At 34.6% G+C, this 24,887-nt stretch overlaps 1 protein-coding gene and 1 non-coding gene across 4 annotated transcripts; one reads left to right on the forward strand and one right to left on the reverse strand.

The window, feature by feature from the left end:
* Positions 1 to 356: 356 nt before the first annotated feature.
* Positions 357 to 463, forward strand: LOC127088738 (small nucleolar RNA R71). The gene has a single exon (XR_007790561.1). It is a non-coding gene; the product is annotated as a small nucleolar RNA R71 (small nucleolar RNA).
* Positions 464 to 15,231: 14,768 nt separating this feature from the next.
* LOC127086324 (proton pump-interactor 1) lies at positions 15,232 to 19,581 on the reverse strand. Of its 3 annotated transcripts, none has more exons than XM_051027074.1 (8): positions 19,347 to 19,581; positions 18,310 to 18,710; positions 17,617 to 17,790; positions 17,319 to 17,498; positions 17,011 to 17,205; positions 16,514 to 16,612; positions 15,871 to 16,362; positions 15,232 to 15,789 (listed from the first exon to the last, which is right to left on the reverse strand). In XM_051027074.1, the coding sequence occupies exons 2-8, from the start codon at positions 18,682 to 18,684 to the stop codon at positions 15,487 to 15,489; spliced, it is 1,818 nt and encodes a 605-aa protein (XP_050883031.1). In that variant the 5' UTR covers positions 18,685 to 18,710; positions 19,347 to 19,581; the 3' UTR covers positions 15,232 to 15,486. The 3 variants fall into 3 exon arrangements, with proteins under 3 accessions (XP_050883031.1, XP_050883033.1, XP_050883032.1); XM_051027076.1 differs by having other exon boundaries at positions 18,310 to 18,702; positions 19,347 to 19,577; XM_051027075.1 differs by having other exon boundaries at positions 19,286 to 19,577.
* Positions 19,582 to 24,887: the final 5,306 nt, after the last annotated feature.

Consider the following 24,887-nt stretch of genomic DNA (forward strand, 5'->3'; position numbering starts at 1 on the left):
GACAATCTGCAGGAGTGTGACCTTGGATTCCACAGACTTCGCAATTCTGAGTTATGGCAACCACGGTGGCTGGAGGTGATACATTTAAACTTTCAATTTTCTGGACCAGAGCATCCACTTTTGCATTAACATGACCAAGGTTACTTATCTCGTACATGCCAGTTTTCGTTTGAGGTTTTTCTACCATTGTTCGTTCGCTTCCCCACTGATAGTGGTTTTGAGCCATGCTTTCGATAAGTTGGTAAGCATCAGCATAAGGTTTGTTCATCAGTGCACCACCTGCGGCGGCGTCTATTGTTAACCTCGTGTTGTACAGGAGACCATTATAGAAGGTATGAATTACTAACCAGTCCTTTAAACCATGGTGTGGACAAAGTCTCATCATGTCTTTGTATCTTTCCCATGCTTCGAAAAGAGACTCGATATCTTTCTGTTTAAATCCATTTATCTGGGCTCTTAACATAGCTGTTTTGCTTGGCGGAAAATATCGAGCAAGAAAAACTTTCTTCAACTCGTTCCATGTGGTGACTGAGTTGGAAGGAAGAGATTGAAGCCATCTTCTACCGCTATCTCTTAACGAGAAAGGAAAAAGACGAAGTCGAATTGCCTCTGAAGTGACACCATTAGCTTTAACAGTATCAGCGTATTGGACGAATACGGATAAATGAAGGTTTGGATCCTCGGTAGGATTTCCAGAGAATTGGTTCTGTTGCACTGCCTGCAACAGTGAAGATTTAAGTTCAAAGTTGTTTGCTTCGATTGCGGGTGGAGCAATACTTGAATACGGCTCATCTTGCGATGGAGCGGCGTAATCTCTAAGAGCATGAGCTGGTTCTGCCATCTCGGGTATCGAAGGGAAAATATTTTTGAAATCGGGAAGTTCAACAGGAGGGAGATTGTTTGCAGCACGATATTCCCGAATTCGTCGTAAGACTCGGAGATATAGTTCGATATCGTTGATTCGTAAGTAGAACGGCTCGCCTTGTGAGCGAGGGTGTGGCATACAAATCAACGAAAGAAAGAAAAGAAAAAGAAAAGCCTTAGTCTCTACAGCGTAACAGAAGAGTTACGATATCGACTAAATAAAAGTCCCCGGCAACGGCGCCAAAAACTTGATCGCGACTTTATGAGTCGAATTTGGGGTACAAACTGCAAGTGCACAGTTCTATCGCGTAGTTTTAAAAGATATCAATCCCACAGGGACTTATGAATCGATATACCGTTATCTAAGGTTACTTCGTAAAGCTAAGGCAGGTAATACTTTGATTGTTTGGGGGAAAAGCTAAAACTAAAATAAGATCTAAAATAAATATCTAATAAGCGGATATCGGTATGTAGTTCGTCGTAATTAGGGAATCAATTCTTCGTTGGTTTCTTGGTTTTAAAATAAATCTTTTCAGTTGACACTATTGATTAAAAGTCTTATCTCAAACTCTCGCTCTGTTGAATAAACTATGATTTTATATTAACGTAGCTGTCACTTATAGTTAAGTCAAAAACCACTTTTTGAAAACAATAGGATCCGTAGAAACTCTTTTTAAGAAAACACTAATCGTTTAAACACCCTTATCTCAAACTCTCGCTCTGTTGACTTAGGTTATATAATTAAATTCAAATGCTTAACTCTCGTCCTCACATTCAATCTTTAAAAATACTTTTTGAAAAAGATTAGAATTTAATTAACTCTAAAAATTGCTCTCGCCCTGATCTAGAATTAATGTCCAATTTACACTGTCCAGTCAAAAACTCAAACTCTCGTTCTATTGCTTTTAACTTCTTTATGTCTTTTACTTTCGTACAAAAACCTTGTTATTAAACCTGTAAATTGAGACCGTAAAAAGAGTGATTTTAATTTTAGACTTAATTAAACCAATTTGGTTTTGATTCCTTCATTCCGCTTACTTTACATACCGATACCTAAATAAATCATCCAGACATGCTAAACAGACTTAAATAATTATCATGCATAAACAGATTCATCTCAGGCAAATAATATAAATAAACAATAAAGCAGGGCATATATAAATTCAAACAATAATTAAAGAACCTGAGAAATTAAATAGTAGTCTTGAACACTCCACCACAGGCCGGTTGGATTTGTTCTTGAATTCTTCAATCAAACAGAAAAATAAAAGCGAAGGAATAAAAAAACTAGATTCTAACGTAAGGTTAGATCCGGTAAAAGGTACACAATAGTTCCCGGTGTAGAAACTATTGTGTGAAAAAGAATTAACTAAGTGCGGAAAAAGAAAATAGAAATTGCAAAGGAAACAATATAAAAATCGTAAAAGCAATGCTGTAAAAATGTGCTTGTACTGCTGGAAGAGAAAAAATGCGAAAAAGAGAAAAAGACGAAGAAGTCTGGACGAAGCGTGGAACCTCTGCAGGGTTTGCAAAGCTGATATTTATACTGGTACTTTCTGTAACGGTTTCCAAAAGTAATCCGCGTCAAAGGTCTTCACGTGGCGAATGGTTAGGCGTGCAAATAGGACTCAACGTCTCTGAAACCAAAAATATAGGGGAATGGTGTGACGTCCGTCACACCATGTGTGACGCTCGTCACAGGAGTGTGTAAAGCGTGACGCTCGTCACAGCCTTTGTGACGCTCGTCACAGGCACAACGCCTGTGCTTTTTGGGCTGGGCTTTGGCTTTTGATATTTGCTTCTTTTCATTCCTTTTTGCACCTCCTTTTCTTCCTTTTTTACTTGTGCTTCAAATAAACCACCTGAGATAAATAGAAAGAAAATACCGCGTAATATCTAATAAAATGAAATAAATTGAAGTAAATAATAATATAATTTAATTAAATTGAGTCCTAGAATGTGATACTATTTCATGTTATCAATTTCAACCCTTGCCTCTCTAAGTTTTGCATAAGATTCTCAAAATACTCCCTGTTTTTCTTTCTAACTTCAGTCCTGAATTTCTGAAGGTTGTTTCAAAAATAATGATAGAGATGTATATTTATAACTATTTAAACCCAACATATATAATATGCCAAAAATACAAATCACTAACAAACATATCCATGAACCAAAATAACTAAGTCAGATACTTGTTAATTGCCTGAACTGGATCTGATGCCCGAGGATCGCCTGCCACTAAAGCTCTGCCACCACCACCTACCAAACTCCTATCAAGCACCTCTGCAATATTGACCATCGTGATTTTAACCACAAGACTAACGCATCCATGTTCATGGAACCTTTTGCACCATCTTCGACTCCAGCCTATGTACCACCCCACTAGACCCCCCCCCCCCCCCCTTTGTGGCTCTGTCATCCTCCATCGACTTTTCTTCTACTTTTCAATTTTTTGCAACTTTGGTTTCTAAGAATCTCAAATATTTGTTCCTTTTATTCATCACTTGAGGTTTTAAGACATACCACCTTGACTTTAAATTGTGGTGATGTCAATTTACCCATCAACTAACTTGTTGCTCTATCTTATTTGAATCATCATTCAACCAACTTGATCAAGTTCAAGCCAAGCTTAAACATTAATCTTGCCACATACATCCACTTGCTTCCAACCACCTTTTCATTCTTATATAATGTAACAATCCCATTAGTATGGTTCTTTAATCATTTGTTACCTCCTTTTTATTTAGAATGCCTCCCTAAAGATCTTTGTTTTTTAGTTTTACAACCTTCCAACCATATTAAAAGCATAACTACTAAGGTCAACATAATTGTAGCCTATAATGGTACACTTTTCCTCTTTACATTGTCATAATTCAAATGATAAGCATAGGCCTATATAATAATTTTTTTATGACTAATGGTATCCATAGTATGAACCTTCACCTCAAACTGAGTATTCTCCTACATACTTTCTGATATCTTCACCTTCAAGTATTTACTCTTCTTCCCTTTCCAAGACTCATTGAAAGTAATATATTTGTGAATGGTAAACTTTTATCCTCCAGATTCCACTTTCGATAACTCATAACCCTTATCATATCTTGGATATCCATTGAATACGTAATTCATAACCTTTCCATCAAGATGAATTAGTTGGATTTAATGAAAAGGTAAAGCTCTAATAAGGTTCAAAATTGAGTACTCTACAAGTTTTATACTCCAAACGTAAGCACATGAGTTGATGTTTATCAATGCGAATGGAAATTTGTCAATCAGGCAAGTTGCTTTGGCACCTACCTTACCCCAGAAATTCCATGGCAACTCACTATCAAATGTGTTTTATCCATTGTCTCGTAAAAAAACTCATTAAAATGCTCTAAAACAACCTTCATGCATTTACCATGTCTCGACCTCAAATCCCATAGGTTGTTCTTGTCATGAAAGTCTTCATTATGTGATGATGAATGAACAAAAACATTAAAACCTTCTAAAATATATAACCAACATATTTTAGACCATTTATCCATGATAACTCCATCATGTGAAATCTTCAACACCTTGTGTTCGACTCTAGTACAATAACCTAGATCATCAAACATGTTTATGGATAATAAATTTCACATTAACTCTGAAAAATACCTCACATTATATAGAATGAACTCGCGATCATCGAACATTTTAAGTTTGGTTGTACCAACACTATGAACCTGGAGAGCCTTATTGCCACTATGGAAAATCCATCCACCTTTCTCCAGCTTCAAAGTCTCAAAGTATTATTTCCCTTTGCACATGTGATAAGAGAAAACTCAATCCATGAACCAATTCTATTCAATCTCAAAATTTAACATCACTAGTACACCAAGATTATCATAACTATTCTCATCTAAGCCAGCAACAATATGAACAAAATCTTCATTTTCCACCATCTTGGTATAATCCTTCATGAAGTGATCAGGTTTCTTACAAATAAGTAATTTTATCATTGACTAGTCAAACCTCTTATATTTGGACATCCTTTTTGTGATCACTTCCTCATTTTGAGACACTTAAGCGTTCACCATTATCGTCAATATTCAAATCTTTCACCTTTGAAAATTCCTTGGATCTTATGAACTTCATCCAAAGTAGAAGTACCTTCTTTACAATAAAGAAATACAACATTGAAGTTCTCAAAGGAACTGAGAAATGATCTTAAAAAGAGTAGAGAATTGTCCTTATCATCTATCTTCACTTAAATATTCTTAAATCATCAATGATATTGTGGAATTTTGTCAATGGCTCCATTATCGATATGTTTTCTACCATTCAGAATAAATAGAGTTGAATAGAGTTGTTTTTCTAGGCACAACCTGTGAGTCAAAGATCTTGTCATATATAACTATTCAATATTTTCCACATTAAAGTTGCAGTCTTTTTCCTGACGACTTTTCTTATAACTTTCTCCACGTGGCACAGGATAATGGCACTCCAAGTGTAACACCCCATTTTTTAGGAGCGGGACTGTTTTTTTCTTTTCAAAATAATCAAAATGTTGAGATAAAATATTCACAACCGTTATTTGATTTAAATCAAATTATAATTTTTCCTTTTAAATCAAACTTAGGATCATTGTCACGTTTGTAAAATAGTTTCAAAATAGACATTTAACTAACAACCTTAATGAGTTGTCATTAAAACATTTCCATTACAATTATTTCACTTAAAGAATACATCATATAAAGACACCAATAATTCTTCAAAGAGAAGTAAACAATAAAACTCTAAACAAAATCCTAAGTTGATATTTGGGCTCTAACTAATAGTGATTGGATACTAAATCCCTCAAGTGGCATTAAGCCCTACTGATTTTGATCGCCAATCCAATCATTGCCCAACCACATCTTCCTACATAACTCAAACCTTTAAAAATATGGAGCTTAAGCCAAATCCCCGATAATAGTATAGGGTCATAATTTAAAATCAACATATAATTTCTAGAATATAAATCATCAGATGTAGATATGTCATCAAAATACATACATCAATTTAGTACTTTCACGTTAATCACATAACTTTTAACAATGCACAAAGCCTAAATACAAGACTATATACAAATGTGATACTCATTCCATTTCGAACACATGCAAATGATTCCAGAATTTACCATTCTAGTGTCATGGGGTCTCCCCACTAAAAAGTGGATTCATTCTCGTTAATCATACCTGACTCAACAGTTTTTGCAAAACTAAGGTGGATATGCTCTCATAGTCACACCTTAATTTAGTCAACATACTCACATATTAAGAGATGTGTGAGTAAATATTTGATGATTTAACATATATACTAATACAATCACTTACATATCAATCCAACATATATAAATTTCAATAATTACATATTGTCATATCCTAATTTTGTCTTATTATTCACTCTGAATCCATTTGCATTACATGTATCACCTTTTCAACTTAATTCATCTGAGTCATCATAAAAGTCATTAATAAGGACTTGTGCATTTTAAATACAAAGACCATTTGATCACTTTAATATCATCTTTTCATTACATTTTGCATTTTTTAGACTCTAGGTTCATGATAAGAAAATAAATATTAAAGAGTCCATTTGTTTTACCCATTTACTATTGTACTTTGCATATGGTATTGGTTATTATCATGTTGTCTCCCTCTTAATTTGAAAAATTAAGTTATGATAATAAAGAATCAAGTCCATTTCTCCGCTCTTCATTTCATATCATTACACCACATCATTATTTAGATTTGGTTTCACATTATCTCACTATTATCCAATTTAGACAACAAAAAATTAAAAGAAAAGAAAAGAAATTGAACTTCTGTTACAAATGATTCATTTCACATCATTCATGCGTACCATACATTCCATCCACCATAACATTACTATTTTCAGAATTTTTGATAAAAAAAACTTAGAATTTAAGGTATCACTAAGCATTTTTTGAAATTTATGCAAATTTCGAATAGATTTTGAAAATAATTAAAAAATTTACAAGATTAATATAGTGAACCCATTAAATTTAGAGGATGACAAATTAAATGATGATTCATAAATTTAATGTTTTAAAATTCTAAGTAATGACTCATCAAAACTAGAGTCACTTATAAACTTAATGTTATAGTAAAATTTTAAGAATGACTGATAAAACTAGAGCTGGCAATTATAAGACTTTTCAGAGTTGTGATTTAACTTTAAAGACCCCCAAAATTTAGAATCAGCCACAAAAACTAAAGACCCAAACCTTTTTACTCAGTTTTTTAATTTAAAAACAACTTTTTATTTTCAAAGAAAATATAAATTAAAAAAAAAACACTAATTTTTCATAAAAACAAGAACCTTAAATCCCCTAAATTAGACCCCTAAAAAGTTATAACGAAAATTATAAAGGAATTTTATCATGTAAGTTTCATGCTCAAACAATAAGATTGTCAAATCCTATACAAGTCCTCACACCACTCACCTCCACTCACCTACACATGAAAATTGGCAACTAGGTATGTGCTATTTCCAATAACTTTTTTTTATGAAAAAAAATTCAAAAACGTGATACTAGGAAGAAAAATAACTAGGAATCACATAGTTTAATACGGAAAAAAAAGTACACCAAAATATATCATTGCAGTGTAAGATTCTTAAAAAAAAAAAAACAGAAATAATTAGAACATACATTTCAATAAACTTGACCAACATGTTGAATGAACCTAAGCAAAACAAATGTATTCACCAAATGGGAGTGATTCTTATAAACTGCACCATGACAACCAACCGATATTTTTTTGTAACAGTGCAGATCATTTTGCAGAACTTTTAAACCAATTGAGTCAACTATTTTAATGTGGAAAGAACTTAGATACATTGAGCAATAAAGTTAAAAAGAGAGGGGGGAAATAAACCACAATAGGTCTTGTATGAGAGTCAAAACTTGGAATCATAAAAAAAAAAAAAAACTAGTAATTCATTCACTCAAAAATCTAACCATTTAGACACATATTGCCGGAGATATAGTGCCATCTGGTGAACAAAAGCTCATTTTTTGACAAGAAAAACATGGAAAGGAAGTCAAGTCAGCGGTCTTCTTTTCCCCTCTAACTCCACCTTTGCTTTTGCTTTTGCTTGTGTAACAAGTTTTGCCAACATGAATAGATGAAAATTCCCTGTATTCAGTACTTATCATCTGCATGATCCCATCATCCAAAACCAAAGTTTGCAAAATCTCTTCCATTTGGATCACTTCGACTTTGAGTTCTGTGCTAAGGTTGACACTAATTTATGTTGGTCTTTTATTCGCCCTGTCCCCCAGATCACTTTCTTCTAGAGGATCCTGCACCAACATTTGTATATTTGATGCTATTAGATCCTTTTCAAATTCCAAAGGCTCGTCATCATAGATTGCATCGAGCCTCTGGCCTGCTACCTCAACTGGTAACTTATCAGGTGGCTCTGGTTCAAAATCAACGCCAGACCCCTCAAGATGCACTTATGTTTCATTGGCTTCGACAACCATGTATTTGACTTAGGCCTCAAGGGCCACTTTCAACCTATTCTCGGCTATATAAGCCGGAATCTTTTGCAAAATTATGGACTCGGGCATAATAATTGTCTTTGTCCCCCCCCCCCCCCCCCCCAACCAATTGGTTGGAGTCCTGGCACCCCTTCAACTTCCTCTTCATCTTCCATGATCTCTCTATCCCATCGAAATCCATGGGTTAGGTGCAAATAGAGAGAATAAAATTCCTTATATGAAGGCAAGTATGCAAACCCAGTTGGGCTGCAAGGTGTTATGTTTTCTAAGTTCTTGTCGAAGTGACGCTTGTCAACATGGTTAACCTCTGCCATAAATTAGTTTTGGTCAGCTTCAATGTTTTCCAATATTTCGTCCTCTCGCCAGATCAAAATTCTTCAGTGGAGCGAAGAGGGAACCACCGATATGTCGTGTATCCATTCACGAGCCAAAAGTAAGTTATAGTTGGCTTTTGATGTTATGACCATGAATAAAGTTGGCCTAGTAACAGATTCAACTGTCAAGTCAACTTGAATAACCCCCAGAGTGTGACCAATCTTCCCTTCATAATTTGACAAGACCGTGTTATGTGGCCTTAGTTCAGTATCAAACTTGATAATCCTCTTCAGTATGAAGTGTGGCATTAAATTAATAGTTGCTCCACCATCAACTAGAATCTTATTTACTCCAGTATTCTCACTCTTTCCTCTAATGAATAATGGTTTCAGGTGACTTCTCATTCCCTCATCTGGCCTTTCGAATAAAGCATTTTGTTCTTTGACACGTCCATTATTCATCAGATAGTAACAAACTGGCACGTGTCAAGCCATTTCTGCTTCATCAACCTCTTCAGCCTCTTCGACCTCAGCCACCTGGTCATATTCCAATGGTAACACTGAGACCATATTGCAATTGATATTCAATGAAGATTCATCCCCTGAGTAAAAATCATATGTCAACATGTCATCATCTGTTGTTGGTTGCTCTAACATTTTCTCCTTGGATCCTTTCCCTTTAGAAGAGGAGAATTTTCTCTCTATTGATTTCTTCTCTTCAACTCTATCTTTGGCTTGAGGTTGGTTACTACTTGATTTTGCCATTGCATTTTCAGACGCTTCTCTTTCAACTTTCCTCCGTCTCTGTTGTCTTCGCCACTAAGACCTCGACATAGGATTTTTTTTCCTTTATAATTTTCGGACCTATATGTATGTTGCCTCGACACCTGGAACTCTTTCCGATATGCTACTAAAGATCCCCTACCAACTTCAAAACTTATCCACTTCTCTTGACCTTGGTCCCCTCTTTCACCAAGCATCACCCATTTATCCCTTGGGGCATAAGTAGTTGGCTTGAATACGGCTGGCCTATTTGCCAGGAGATTTGGGCCTCTTTGTTGTTGTCTGAGAGGAATTCCTCTTTTGTTGAAGATGTATTGACTTCTGGTATCTTTCTAGTTTCACCTGTAACGGGTTATTCGAACTCTTTCTAGATTTTCAGTAGCCTTCCTGTCGAATACAGAACTGCATCCGGGGAACATCGTCACTTCAGACTTCTTTTTCTGGCAATGATGGGGGAATTCGACTAGGTTCTCATCATTCTTGGGATAAGCAACCCTCATTTGGTCCTCATTTTGCCTGGTGCTTTCTTCATCTGATTCCATGTCTATTCTTCACTTACTTCAACCATGTTGATCTCTAAATTAAGACCATCAGTAATCCCAACCTTTTGCAACTTGACACTAAGTCCCTCAGTAGCCTCCTCCATTTTGACTTCGTGTTTGAAACCCTCAGTAGCTTTAGTCATGGTGTTTTCTATACCAATATGTTCAGTGGCCTCGATCATGTGGGCATCTGCAGGCTCGGTATAGTGGGTATCTGCCATCTACAGGGGATCAAAATCAATTTTCATCTGGGTTTTTCCCTTGTCTCCGAACTTTAGTCTTCCGTCCTTGATCGCATTCTGCACAAGATCCCTGAAAAGAAAGCATTGTGAGGTCTTGTGGCCTAAAAAATTGTGATATTTACAAAATCCTCTTTTCTTTCGTTGTTCTAACGGTGGTGTCTTAGCACCAGGTGATACTATAATTTGACCATCTTTAACTAATAAGTCAAAAATCTCATCACACTTTGTTACGTCGGAAATGTATGTTCTCTTAGGGAATTTATCGTTCTTTTCTGATTCAACGGGGTTTTTCCCGTTCGAAGGTGCAAGAACTTTATAAACATAAGGTGGCCCTTACTTTAGTTAGGCCATATCAACTTCTCCTTCATCAAAACTACTAACATCGACGTTGGCCTCTTGACCATCCTCATCCATTTCGACATATACTACCCTCTCTTTTCTATTATTCTTACTCGCCCTAGCCTTTTTGGCCTTGAGGGGTTCTACCTGTCAAACCCTGTCCCCAATTGGGTCATATCTCTTAAATATTGGGTATCTAGTTTCTTCCTGATGGAATAATCCAACCACTATCGGCCATTTTGACCAACTCATGCTCAAGCACTTATGTAAAACACCTTGCCTTTAGCAAACGAAACCTATTCAGATAATCATTTATTGGCTCTATAAACTTACGCTTAATGTTAGCCAATTCTTTTAGACTAATCTTTGATTGTCCCATATAAAATTGTTCATGAAATAATCTCTCCAAACGGGTACAATCATTGATGGAGTTGGCTGGGAGCATGGTGAACCAAGTAAAAACATTCTTGGTAAGGGAACTGAGGAAATATTGTATCCTTAGGTTTTCATTGTTGGCAATGTCCCCATCCTCAGTCAGATACCTTGTTATATGTTCGACAGTGGACTCGCTGGTCTCACTAGAAAATTTTGTAAATTTTGGGACCTTCCTTCTCCTAGACAGTTCAGTCTGCAGGACATATTCAGATAATGGGGAGGTATAGTTTGACCTGCAAAGGCCTACATTCACTCCATTTCGTGCCATTATTATTTTGACTATGACAACCAAATTATTCTCTCCTGCTAAATCTTCTTGTCGAACTCAGTGAACTACTTCATCAGCGTCTTGGTCACGATTGACCATCATAACCCTAGGTTGCTCGACTTCCCTAGGCATTGAATGTTCGACCACTCTGGGTTCGCCGTGTTGGCCATGATTAACCTCACCCATATTCAATGCAAGTTGTTGAGCCTGATTAATCGTTGGGTCTTCTTCCAAAGTCGCTCCTTGGTTTTCCACTAGTCGTACTAGTCGTGGTTGTGGAGCATGTTGAATTGGTGCTCTTTGAGCACCAAAGAAATCTACAATGCGTGCCATTTATGCTGTCAATTGCTGATTTGTTTGGATGTTTTGATGATTATTTTGGGTAGCATTTTGGATTAAAGGATTGAATATTGTGTCCATATGTTAGGTGAGCATATGAACCATTTCGTGGTTGCTTTCGTCCATTTGCTGCCTTAACACTGCCGCAGAACTTGTAGTAAAAGTGGACATTGGCTGGGCAGAAAATCTTGTTCCTAGGGGTTGGGTAGTTCGACCAAGATTGTTGACAGCCGATCCCGACCCTTGCAATGGATAATACGTAGTCACTGTTGGGCCATGTTGATGCACTATTATGCAAACTCGCCATCACTGAAGTTGGCATATCGTACGGATGTTCGTAACCATTCATATGCATGGTGAATTCAAGCACATAGTGCCTGAAACTACTCGAGACTACGAGTCTTGGAGTCACTGGTTGACTCTGCGTTATCATCGGGGATAATATTGGTCCATTTTTTGGGTACTTGATGGTATTATCGGCATACTCATCATCGATGGTATCGCTTCGGTCACAATCGTTACGGCCGTGCTTTCCCCTGTCGTCCGAGAGGTTTCTCTCCATTGTTATTTGGTGGGTTAACCATTCTCCTAACATTTTTCCATTTTGGCAAAGCTTTGCTATTTCTGGCTATCCTACCACTTCTCAATCTCATGCAACAAAGTTTGAAAATTCGTTTCCTGTGTATGAAGAACTAATGCAAAATAAAATTTTAAAACGCCTAAGCATAAGGGCTCCACTGGGCATGCTAATTTGTTTACCGTGGATTTTGGTAAACAACTGTTAGTCCTTCAAAATTGATACTTTGATTACTTGCAGGATCTACTAGATTGATCCTATAACACATGTGCATAGTTTTTTTTAAGTTTGTCTTGATAATGAGTATTTCTACACTAGTTTGTGACTTTAAAATAATGCAAGAATAATTAATAAATAAATAAATAACAACTTCGACTACAAATATAAAGAAACGAAGAACAACTTCGACTGAAACTTAAAAGGTATGAAAATAACATTAACGTAAATGATTTGACATTGAATGAAAATATGGTGATTCATATGTACATTTCACTCATCATCTATTTTCTGAATACACTTAGATACTTTGAGTAATATGAGTTTTATATACAATTTAACACACTGAATCCTGATACGAGGGCCCCTATTTATACTAAATCGACAATAACGGTAACGAATGGTCCTCTCTCCAGAATGACACGTTCTCGCCTATATGTGTTTCGCCCTTCACAAGATTCCACACGTCCTTCAAGAAACTAATAAGGCTAAAAACAGTTAATCATCCTTATCTCAAATTATTTTTTCGAAGTCATTATCATAGTAGGTCAAAAATATTCTTAGTCCTAAAATGATATCACCATGTAGAAATGAAGACCTCTTTGCCAAATCTAGTCGAAATCTCATCAAAAAAATTCTTAGTGGAAGTCGACTTATCTTCTTCAAATATTTTCTTCATCTTTTCTTTGACATCTTAAATCCTTCTTAACGTCGAAATTCCAGCTAACATTTACATAAACCCACAACCGCTTAACATCAGTGGGTTTTAGTGCACCGCCTGTAAAGAGTTTCCCCATATTATAAAAGCAAATTAACAATGGATGACAAATATAACTGCTACAGAAAAAGTAAAAAGGGGGAAAGGCCATTTAAATGTTAAGTGAATAATGCTACAACTTCAACATAAGTCAAGCACAATTTATGACTCATGAGCACACCGTGAATTATTTATAAATTCATCGAAGCACTACTATAAGTTCTTATATCATAAAATAAGAACAAATAAGCTCTTCAAGATACCCCCAAAACATATTTGCATGAGGCATATAAGTCAATTCTCCATAACTACCTAAAAATGGGCTAAATGGATCCCATGCATATATTGGTTAGTACATGATAAAGTCAATGCAACCAGTATTTGAATGAAAACAAATGCAACCAGTATTTGAATGAAAACATTCAACAAATGATAAAGTCCTGCAATGAAACATGATAAAGTTAACAAATGTTGAACTTCTTATAGGATATCCTTAAAGGGATTTCTCCAACTAAATCCTTGTAGCTCACATTCAACAAATACAAACAACAGTACTTTCAAAATAATATAAAGCACAAAATTTTAATAGAAACGATTTGGACGAGTAAAAAATAGCACAGGAAAAACCAAAACATAAATCGATTTGGACGAGTAAAACCATAAAACTCCATAAAACATTCAATAAACCCCAACCATTTCAACAAATGTCTATACAACATTGAGCAAACCCCATAAAACCATTTTAAGTCTATACAACACTGAAAAAACATTCCTTTTAAGGTTAATCTAGAAGAAATATATGAAATAGAGAAGGAAGACCAGCGGAAAATAAGAAAAAATATAAAAGATGAAAATGCAAATACATAAAACATATCACATAACATCGATTCCAGACTTCACAAACGTTTCAACAGATGTCAAAGCCTATCACATTACATCAAAGCCTATTTAAATCCAACAAACTTATGTATCTCTTTTTCTTACAATTGAATAGAGGGAATTTTTTAATGCAATCTTATATATTATTAAGGTATCACATGAAAATAAAAAAAAAATCTTAAATTTTAGAGATGTATTTTCGGACGCACGAAACACACACATTAAACCAATTCAATCATGTCTTAGGAGTGTGATCTTTTTAGATCCAGATATACATTTTCGAAATAAAATTTTATTTTACTCTAAGATGACACTCATTTGATGCATCATAAAATAGTGCAAAGATACGTTGAAAGATATATCTCTAAAATCGAAAAAATATATTAAATTTTTTATAAAATATTTTTTCACGTTTACATGGTGGGATAATAAATTCCCTTTAAATAAATGTGTGATAAGGTGACCCACCCTTGCAATATGATCGTGTCTTGACACATTACCTCAAACTCAACTCAAACATGCAAAGTCAAAAAGTTAGACGGAGATAAGGATATTCAATATTGATACCCCGTACTGTCCACACTTGCAAAACTGCCCAACTACTTACATAGTTGCATTAGGAGTTCTAGATCAGTTTTGCTTCTAGTATCAACCAATAAACTTAGTTTTATAAAGTTACTTCTTATAGATATTAAAAGTAAATTAATTTTAGAAGTTGTGGTTTATTTTTAGAAAATTTTAAAATATGTATAAATTATTATTAATTTATTTAAAATGGTTAGATGAGTATTAAAAAAATATTCATTATTCTTTATCCATAACTAATTTCTTTAAAAAGTAATTTTCTATTTTCATTTCTTCTTTAAAAAATAATTAAAATGTTTTCTTAGCATAAAAAAAAATTAACTTTATTAATGGAGCAACAACTTTGCATCCAACTATTTTCATGCCCAAGTCTAAAATCACATTATCACATTATTAATGGAGCAACAACTTTGCATCCAACTATTTTCAAAATCAGTGGCTCATAATCCCAAGTAGACAAATTATTGGTCAACCAACTATGGAAATTTCACTTTATCAAAATAAAATGCATCCTAAAATTTGAGGTATGGTAATTTTCCTCAGGAATTTAGATAATATGAAACAAAATCAAACTTTCCAACAAAAACTCATGATATCTGAACAAAATTTGAAAATTAAAGTATCCAAACTAGTGTATATAGCTTTTTACCAAAAGACAGGAGCAAAAGCACAGCAGGGTAAATGTGTTTTTTTGTCGACTCAACTCCCCTAAGAGGGATGTATAGAACAGAAATAACTTAAGCTACCTCGCAAACCTAGCCACCCATTAGGAAAATCGGTTTCGCAGCTCCTTCTAGAACTAAACTTCTTATTTAGAGAACAAAAGTGTAACCAAGCACCAACAGCACAAGGACTACCAGAGCAGCAACGGCGATCCATATCAAGTAGTTGTTGGACTTCTTGCGCTTCAGAATAGCTTTTGGAATCGACTCTGGTCCTTTTGCTCGGCTTCTGGACCTGATACTGCTCTCCTTTGTCGCCTTTTCCTTCACTGGAGCCGGGGCCTCAACAACATCGTTAACCTTTTCTGGTTCGGTTGCCTCGACCTCTGCAGCTTCCTGCTCCTCCTGAGTGGTAACAGCTCCTGATTTCTTCTTCGCCTTCTTCTCACGGTCCTGGAAAAAAATTCACATTTTGGAAATTTATCTCAATGGAACAAGCTACATAAGCTATTAGCAAGAGAGAAAGTAAATTACCTTAAGCTTCTTCTCAGCTTCCTTTTGAGCTTTGAGAGCTGCTTTGACTGCAGCTTTCTCTGCCAGCTTCTTCTTCCTCTCCGAAGCCAGCTTTGCTTTTGCAATTTCCTCTTCTCTTTTCAGCTCTTTCGCCTTCGCAGGATCGATGTCAGGCTCTTTCGCAGCAGGGGTCTCCTTATGAGGATTCTCAAATTCATAATCATCATTATCCGACTTAGTTTTCGAATCCCTGCCTTTGGTTTTGGTTTCTTTCTGAGTAGCCAAAGTTTCTACCGGAGAAGGCTTAGGCTCCTCCTTTGGCTGTTTCGCGATGGCTTTTGGTAATGCCTCGGCCACAGCAACTTTTGGTTCTTCCAGCAGTGGCTTCTCATCGGGGTTCCTCATGCGCCCATCCCTACTCAGCAGTCGCATGTCCAATGATGACAAGATTCTTTTCTCATAATCATCCCTAAAAGCTTTGCCACCGTTCCAAAGTGACATGAATTTCTCAACCTGCAATCATGAGGGAAAATTAGAAAAAGTTAGATTCAACCACAACCGATATCACAGTCAGTGAAAACATGAAAAAAGGACGGTTAGTGTGAAATGCCATCATTGACGATTCAATAGCTCCAACGAATGAATATTTATGTCAACAACTAACCTCTTTCTGTGAAAGTTCATCAAGAGCAGCAACCTCTTTCTTAGCAGCCAGATCTCGTGCCTTGGTCAGAAGTGTACGACTTTGGTAGAAATAGGAATTCTGAAGAAGAAAATGCCGAATTCAAATTCAGAAATCACAAAAAAAAAATGAGTTAGAAATAACGACAAAAATTACTGCATAGTTCATCAGCAACAGAATAAAGCTTGTTTAAATTAAATTTACATCAAGGACATAAATTACACTTTGCGGGGCTCATGATGCCAATAGATATGCTAAACAAATGTCTGTTTGATAGAACTCGTGATTGTTATCGCAGTTTCAACTAAAACTTCACAAAATGCAATGCGATAATGAACGAAAATCTGAATATTCAAAAACAGACTGGACGTCATATGAAAACATTTAAACAAGCACACATTTTCAAAGTTAATGCTTCATAGTGAACATAGAAAATACTAACAGAAAAATAATTCACAACCAAATGCAAGAAAACATACCCCCTCATCGCGCTGTTTCCTAAGCTTCTGAATGCTCTCAAAAGTCTGTTCCCTCTTCTGAGTAACACCGCCGAGTTCTTCCTGCAGAGACTGGATAGCAGTGTCGATGGTTTTCAGCTCATCATCAATTTTAATGATTTTGGACCGAATCGCTTGTCGCTCCTTCTTCACTCCATCCAAATCCCCACCTATAAGCTGCAAAAAAATTAAACATCTCAAGGAATTTTTAACTAATGATATAGATATAATTAAAAAATCAGAACTCTTCAAAAAAATCACTAGCAAACTTACGAAAACTTATATCTTACCTTAACCTGATCTTGGATGGCATCTTTCTGCCCAATAGTATCCTGTAACTTGGTCCTGATTGCAGCGTTAGCAATAACTTTCTCCCTTGTCCCCTCAAGCTGTTTGATTTCTCGGAGGATTTGCTTTTCCTCACTCAGTGGAATGCTCTCGTGCTGAATGCGGTACTGTAAGCTATATATCTGTGTGCATAAAATAATACCGGCAGTGAGAAAATAGAGAACACGTGTTGGAATTAGATACAACACGAGTAAAGCGAGAGTTCTGAATTAAAAAACAACTAGGAGATTGATAACATACAACATCATTAAGTTCCTCCTCAGATGAGCATATACCACTTCGATTATTACGCATCTTTCCCAGTGCCTGCTGCAGAGGCTCAATCTCCTTCATTTTCTCATCAAAGATACTCTGAAATTGCTTGCTGTCACCTCTTAGAATCTTAATCTGAGAAATCAACTCTGATCGTTCCGACTGCAGGGAGGAGTAAAAACCAAACATAAAATTATATTAGATGTATGCTAAGACTATAAAACTTTCCATTGTCAAGTCATGCGCAATCCACATTAATTTTTTATCAAATGTCAGATGACTGCGAGATATAACTTCGACAGGAGACAAAAAACGTTACTTTTTATGGTTTATTATTCAATGTTGTGACCAAAACTTGTACGCTGTCAAGATAGGAGAATAAATGATTTGACTCCTTCGAATAAATTTTCTAGATTACATCACAGGGTAGTACAACAAAATGTGCCTTTTACAGTTACCGTTCGCCTCGCCGTGCATCCAGCTAAGAGGCACCAAAACATGCATGCCTTCTAGACCGGAAAATAATTTATTAGACTCTTGACATTAATTAACAACTAAACATTATGACTATCATATATCTGCATTAAAACCATAGCATCACAGTAAAATGGTTTTGTCTTTCTAGGTTTTTGTAGGGTTACGAATCAGAGAAGCAACAATGACGAATTATCAGCAACTCACCCGCTTTGCCTTCAGTGCTTCAGTGATCTGAAACCGAGCTTGATTTTTCTTGCTGATCTCCTTATCAAGGAGATCAATCTTCGTTTTGATGGATGGATCATCATAAGGCCTGCACCTGACAAAATAGAACGAATGAATCTGCTTAGGCGCAGGCCACTCTTCAGCAGCGTTCTTCGGGGTATTGGAATCAGCAACATCGTCAGCTTCCCCTTTAGCAGATTCATCTCCATGTGAGCCAAATTTGATGGCCTCACCAGCTCCCAGATCTTGTTCCAGCTTTCCATTCTCCTTTTCATGTGCAACAGATTTGCCTCCTTCAACACCATTCTCAATCGGTCCTTGAACCATCTCGAATCCCGCAATCTCAACCGCCATGACTCCAACTACAAAATCCTACAAACCTGAATCCAAATAAATAAATAAAACAAACATATTTATAACATATCATGTAGCTCAGATTCAGCCGCATGCATAAAATCGATCCAATAAACAGATACTCAAATGCTAAATCATGAATTAAAGATTAAAATTTCAGGAGCATTAACATTGTAACATCATCATCAAACAACCAAAAAACACAAACAAATACACATGCAGAATATTCCAACAGTAAAAACACACACCACATACAGAACAAAGCAATATGAACAATGAACACTACAATTTGTTCACAAACAAGCAATCCAGGCAGAGCCCATGACATCGAAAAAAAGAGATCTAAAGTTTAGCATCTTAATCTCAAACATGCAAAGAAAAAAAATCACAAACATCAAAATCCAGATTGACGATTTATTAAAACAAAAATAAAAATCCGATTTTTAGGGTTAAAATCAATCTTATTCAATCATGATCAAACCCAACATGCAAAATCCAAATCTCATAATATCGAGACAGAGACATCAAAATCAAAACATAAAAATCAAAAGGGCATGATCTGAATAATCAATTACTCCATCATTGATAGACAAAAACAAACCTTGAGCTGAAGAAAAGAAAATAACAGAGAGAATTGAATATCATAGAATAGAAGAGAATACCAGTGTAGAGAGGTAAGGAGATTTGTAGAGAAGAAGACCCCTTTTGACAAAGGGTCTCCGAATTCAATTCCAAATTATGTAAAAACCCAAAAAATTGAGATTGAAAAAATGGGTCAGATCTCGTGATTTCTTCTTCCTTAGTCCTCCACGTGCAGGTTTAATCAGAACCCGTTTCGCAGAGAGGGAGAGAGAGAGAAACAGGGAGGGGAGAGAGAAACAGAAAGAGAGCTACAACATTTTTACAGTGTTGGTATTTATACATAAACAAAATAAGGAAAAAGATTTTTTCATGTTCGACAGTTGATTTCGCTACCTCGATTTCTTCGAAACGGTAAAAACGTAGGGCTAATGTTTTTTCTTTACATGTTATTTTGGAAATTTCAGTTTTGGTTTTTTTTTTAGGATTTTTCTTCAATTGGATAAAAAAGGTAAATTGAAATTAAGAAATTGGATATTGGGTTATGTGATTTTGGTTCTTCTTAGTATGAATCTAAAATTACCGTTACCTATATGTTTTTGTTATTCTAGGAATCAATGGAAGGTTTGTTTCTTTAACAAGAAAATATGCTGTAAAGGGATTTAGTGTTTGCGATGTAGTACCTTTGACTACAAAAATGTTCCAAGCCTATATTTGAATAGGAGAATGGATTTTTTTCTCTTTAGGGGAAAATTAGGTTAATTTGTAGATAGGTAATTATAGGGTTGTAAAGAACTGTGCTTATTTGATTTTATATTTTGAAAAAGAATTTAGTTGTAACACCCTCTATTTAAATGTATTTTTTGGAAAAAAAATTAAAAATATCATATGCGATTAATTGATAATGTAAAATATTTTTATTAATGATCAATTAAATTCTTTAAAAAGTTAAAGGTAATGAATTCAATAAAATAGTTATATGATTTGACATAAATGATTTTTTGATTTGATATTGACAGAGATAAAAGAAATAAATTTTGTTATAAGTTGTCCCAGATTGATTATCAATGATTTGGTTAGTTGATCTTGTTGTCCATTAAAATACAATTGATGTAAAAATTTATTTAAGAAGTATAAGTCTAACATAGATAACCGGTATTTAAAGGAGTGATAAGAATATTATTTTTTTAACATTTTCTCAAATATTTATTATTTTATTAGATAAAACACATGTAAATCCTTTATTTTGAAAATGGATCACACGTAAAATGGTAGGACTCACAAGTTTTTCACTCTATAAAAGAATAAGTGCTAGATAGAATATTAAAAAGAGAGTGTTCATAACATCTTTCTTAGAATCTTAATTAATTATGATCGACACAATAAATATAAAAAAAAAACAAGTGATTAAAAATTATAGTGGAAAACACTCAACTTATTTACTTGATCCTAATCGTATTATAATGTTCCAACATAATTAGAGGACATAAGCATGTTTTTTTACCAATGCATTTCATAATATTCATTAGTAATAAATAGAAAGAAAAAGAAAGAGTCAGATAATACATTCAGTAGCCATCATTATAAAATAGAAATTGATGCATTTATTAGCAAATAAAAACTGTTTTTACATTCATTAGCAAATAAAAGTCGTTGTATCCATTACTTGTTATGTATATATAGTTTTTTGTAAATCCATAGAAATATTAAGTGATGCATATTTAGTGGTCTGTTTGATTCAAATTAGGAGGAGAGTGGAATGGATTTTAATGGAGGGAAGGGAATGAGATGTGAATTTTTTTTTAATTAAATAAATATTTGATTCAAAAGAGAGGAAGGGAGGGAAAGGAAAAGATTTTAATTAAAAATATGATTGGTTCGGGGGAGGCGATGAGATTTATTAATAATTTATATTTTTATATTTATGATCTTATATAAGTGATATGATAATTAAATGTGAAAAATTCTTTTATATTTTTTTGGCAAAAAAACTTCTAATATTGAGTGACTAAAAAATAATAATTTATCAAATAATGTTAAAAAAATTGAGTAGACTTGATTCAGACTATGACTCTCGAACAAAAATTAAATTATATGTTGAAAACAACTTTTAAATAGTTATGAATCATCTAACTAAACAAATATATAAAATAACTTATTTTTAAATATTAATGGTTTAAAATGTTTAATAAAATGAATAAAGAAAAATAAATAAAATGAGTGGTTTAAAATTTGATATTAAAGAAAATATGATAGGATACATGACAAAGTTAGAAAAAAAATATGAATATAAATAAACATAAAAAAAATTTATAAAAAAACAAACAAAAATTGCAATGGTTATGATTTATATTAAGTACAAAAATTCGAAAATAATTTGAAGGTGGAGAACAATTATATTAAGTTGATGGAAGCAATCGAAAAAAAACCACACAAAAGAGAAGCAGTAACACGGAAGAAAATGAATAATTTTGAAATATTAAAATTAAACTAAGAATATTTTAATAAATATAATAATTTTTAAAATATCAAAACTCATATTCCTTCCCCTCCCCTCCAAATCCCCCCAATTCAGAGGACCTAGAAAGTGTGTTTTTTAGGGATTTTAATCCCCTCCCCTCTTTTTCTCTCCTAAAATTTGAACCAAACATATTTAATTAAAAATTTCCCCTCCCCTTCCCTCTCTTCCCTTCCATGTACCCAGAACCAAACACATCCTAAGTTTAACAAGTTTTGCAATCTCGAAACTTATATAAGCACCATTGACCACCATTAAGACAAATTCATTTCTTCTTAATACTACAATTGCTCTTAAAACATATCACAAGGGTTATTATGGCTACTCATCTTACTCTTTACGTGGTTCAAACTTTGATTGTGACTATAGTTGATGTAGATTCAAAGGTTTTAACTTTTAGGGAAATATATTACCAACACATTGTCAAATCTACTACATATTATCAACTACTTCCCACACATCCTCAAATCTAGTAACTCTTCAATTAAATATTATGCATTTATCAACTATGTTAACCTTAATTGGGTCTTTGACATTGAGGCAAGTCACTAAGTTGTAAATAGTAAAAATAATATGCATATTCACTTTAAATATGATTCTTTCAAAGAGATTTTAATTGGTGATGGTGGACCTTTAAAAATCTCTTAAATTGGCTCAATCATACTTTCCACAAAGGTTTTACAACCTCTTAAGATTTATGAGATAATCTAAGATAATAAATCTTAAGATCTTTAGACAATAATAGTTACAAGAAATAATAGCTTAGAGTTATGCTTAAGATCTTTCGAAATGTATTGCAATGTTGTAATCTTCCTTTGAGTCTTCAGTTTCGTTTTATAGAGATGGAAAAAGAGTCGTTTGAGGGTTTAAACACAGCGAGCAAACTTAGTGAAGAAGTATGCCAAAAGAGATGTTAGAGACTTGCATCTGGTTTGAAGCTTTGTTCACTGAATAATAGCATTACTCACAGTATCTTTCAAAGTACTATGTATCTACCAAAAGGTAGAACAGAATGAAGATGTCACATCTTTATTTCTTAAGCCTTGCAAAACGAAACCCTGGTTGACTTTGTCCAGAGATCTGGGGCTTTGTTAAGACAAGACTATTTTTGGTACAATGTACGGAACAAATGCACTTCATCCTTTCAAAATCTGAGTTGTCATTAGAAGCTAAGTCTTGAGACCAGATTCTGAACCTTTAGAGTTTGATGCCTTCAGATGCTAGTGAATCACTTCAAATTCTGATCAATCAGAATTAGGTATACATTGCTTCTTCACATATGCTAACTATCAGGATTAGTTATATGCTTGTGATCATACACACTTAAACAAAGTGTTAGCAAACTCTATTGTTCTTTAAATACTTTATAATCATCCAAACCTTTTAAGGACATAAACAAATCTTGTTTCAATAATCTCCCCCTTTTCGATGATGACAAACAAATGTATTTAAGAACAATGGTTGATGATTTAATTAACACAGTCTAACATCAGAGTTTAAGGTTTGTAAGTTCCCTCTAAGTTAGATAGTCCTTTAAGGTAAGGTTTGTAAGCTCCCCCTAAGTCTGATAGTTCATTAAGACGAGGTTTATAAGCTACTCTTAACTCCCTATCCATGTGAATTAAATCTTATAATTTTAATCAACAAACTGACTTTAGGTTTGAGATTTGTAAGCTCCCCCTTAGTCTGATAGTTCATTAAGGTAGGGTTTGTAAGCTTTCCCCGAGTCCTGTCTTTGTTAATTAAAACTCTCATTAAGCACAGTGAGATTAAATTCATTCAAAAGAAATTAATATCAAAATAACTAAATGATTAAGGTTCAGGATTAATTAAAAGCATTAAAAAAATACATTAAACCTTCTTAAGTATTCCCATAATTTCCTCCCCTTTTGTCATCAATAAAAAGATAATAAATAGAGATATTGATGAGTGATAAGCATTTGAAACACATTTTTTAAGATGGTCAAAGGTAGACTGTGACAACATGAATTCCAATATATAGTAAGTTCAAATGCAAAAAACTGTTTACTGTGGAAATTGGTAAACAACCGTTGGTCCTCCCCAAGCCTTAAAACTAAGGGTTACTTGCAGGATCGACCAGTTGATCCTAAGACATGTGCTAATGTAACAGGGTAACTCGTTCAGTTCGACGGACTATTAACTTTGTGAGAAACGGCTTCTGACAAAATATTGAACAAGCAAAGGTTTTTCCACACGAAATGATGATGCTATAGACTATGGGTGACTCGTGACCGACAACGCTATAACATTCAAAAGACATACACAACGAACACGCTTTTGGTGAATTCTATTATCGTAATAGAATTAGTGTCGACAGCGTAGACGACAACATAAAAGGATAATTCAAACGTAAAAGAAATTAAAATAAAGTGTTCAACGGGAACAATTGAAAATTAAGGAAGTTGCATTGAAGTAAATGTGGTGATTCACGTACATAGCACTCTTAAAAACTCTTGCTTCCTCACGCTGGGAATGTGAAGTTTTTTGCAAGTGATTTTGGTACAAAGTGAACACCCGGAGTCCTCTGTGGGATCCCCTATTTGTAATGGACTAAAGAAACTTCCTACAAGCAAAACTACTCAAAAATAACTGTCTGTAGACAGACGTCGTGCCACACGATCTAAAAACTGCTTCATATCTTTGGTGTTTGTTCTCCTTGTAACTGCTAGTCATTTTGAATTTCAAACTTATCCCGCTCAGGTATTTATGTCGACGTCATTCCCTATGTGTTTGGTACAATCATGAATTTCTTAAGTCCCCATCTCCGGTTCAGTCGACAGAACGGATTTCGACCAAACTTGCTTCTTCCGTCGATTTCATCTTCTGGTAACTTGTGGTTTTCCCAGCTCTTGCTTATTTTAGGCTCAGCTTTTCTTTCAAACCTCCCCTTGGTGGGGTATAATCCTTAAATCCATAAGGCGCTTTCATTAATTACGTTTTCAACATGCCCTATCAATTTCTTGTGGTAACAAAATTCCCCCCAGAGATACCATTTTCGAATGTCGACTTTTTATGAGATAATGGCATCTTTGAGATGTCGAATTGCTCTTTACCGTTTCCACTTCTACTTGGTGGTACACCTGTT

This window comes from Lathyrus oleraceus, chromosome 5 (genome assembly GCF_024323335.1).
Source record: "Lathyrus oleraceus cultivar Zhongwan6 chromosome 5, CAAS_Psat_ZW6_1.0, whole genome shotgun sequence".
NCBI lineage: Eukaryota > Viridiplantae > Streptophyta > Magnoliopsida > Fabales > Fabaceae > Lathyrus > Lathyrus oleraceus.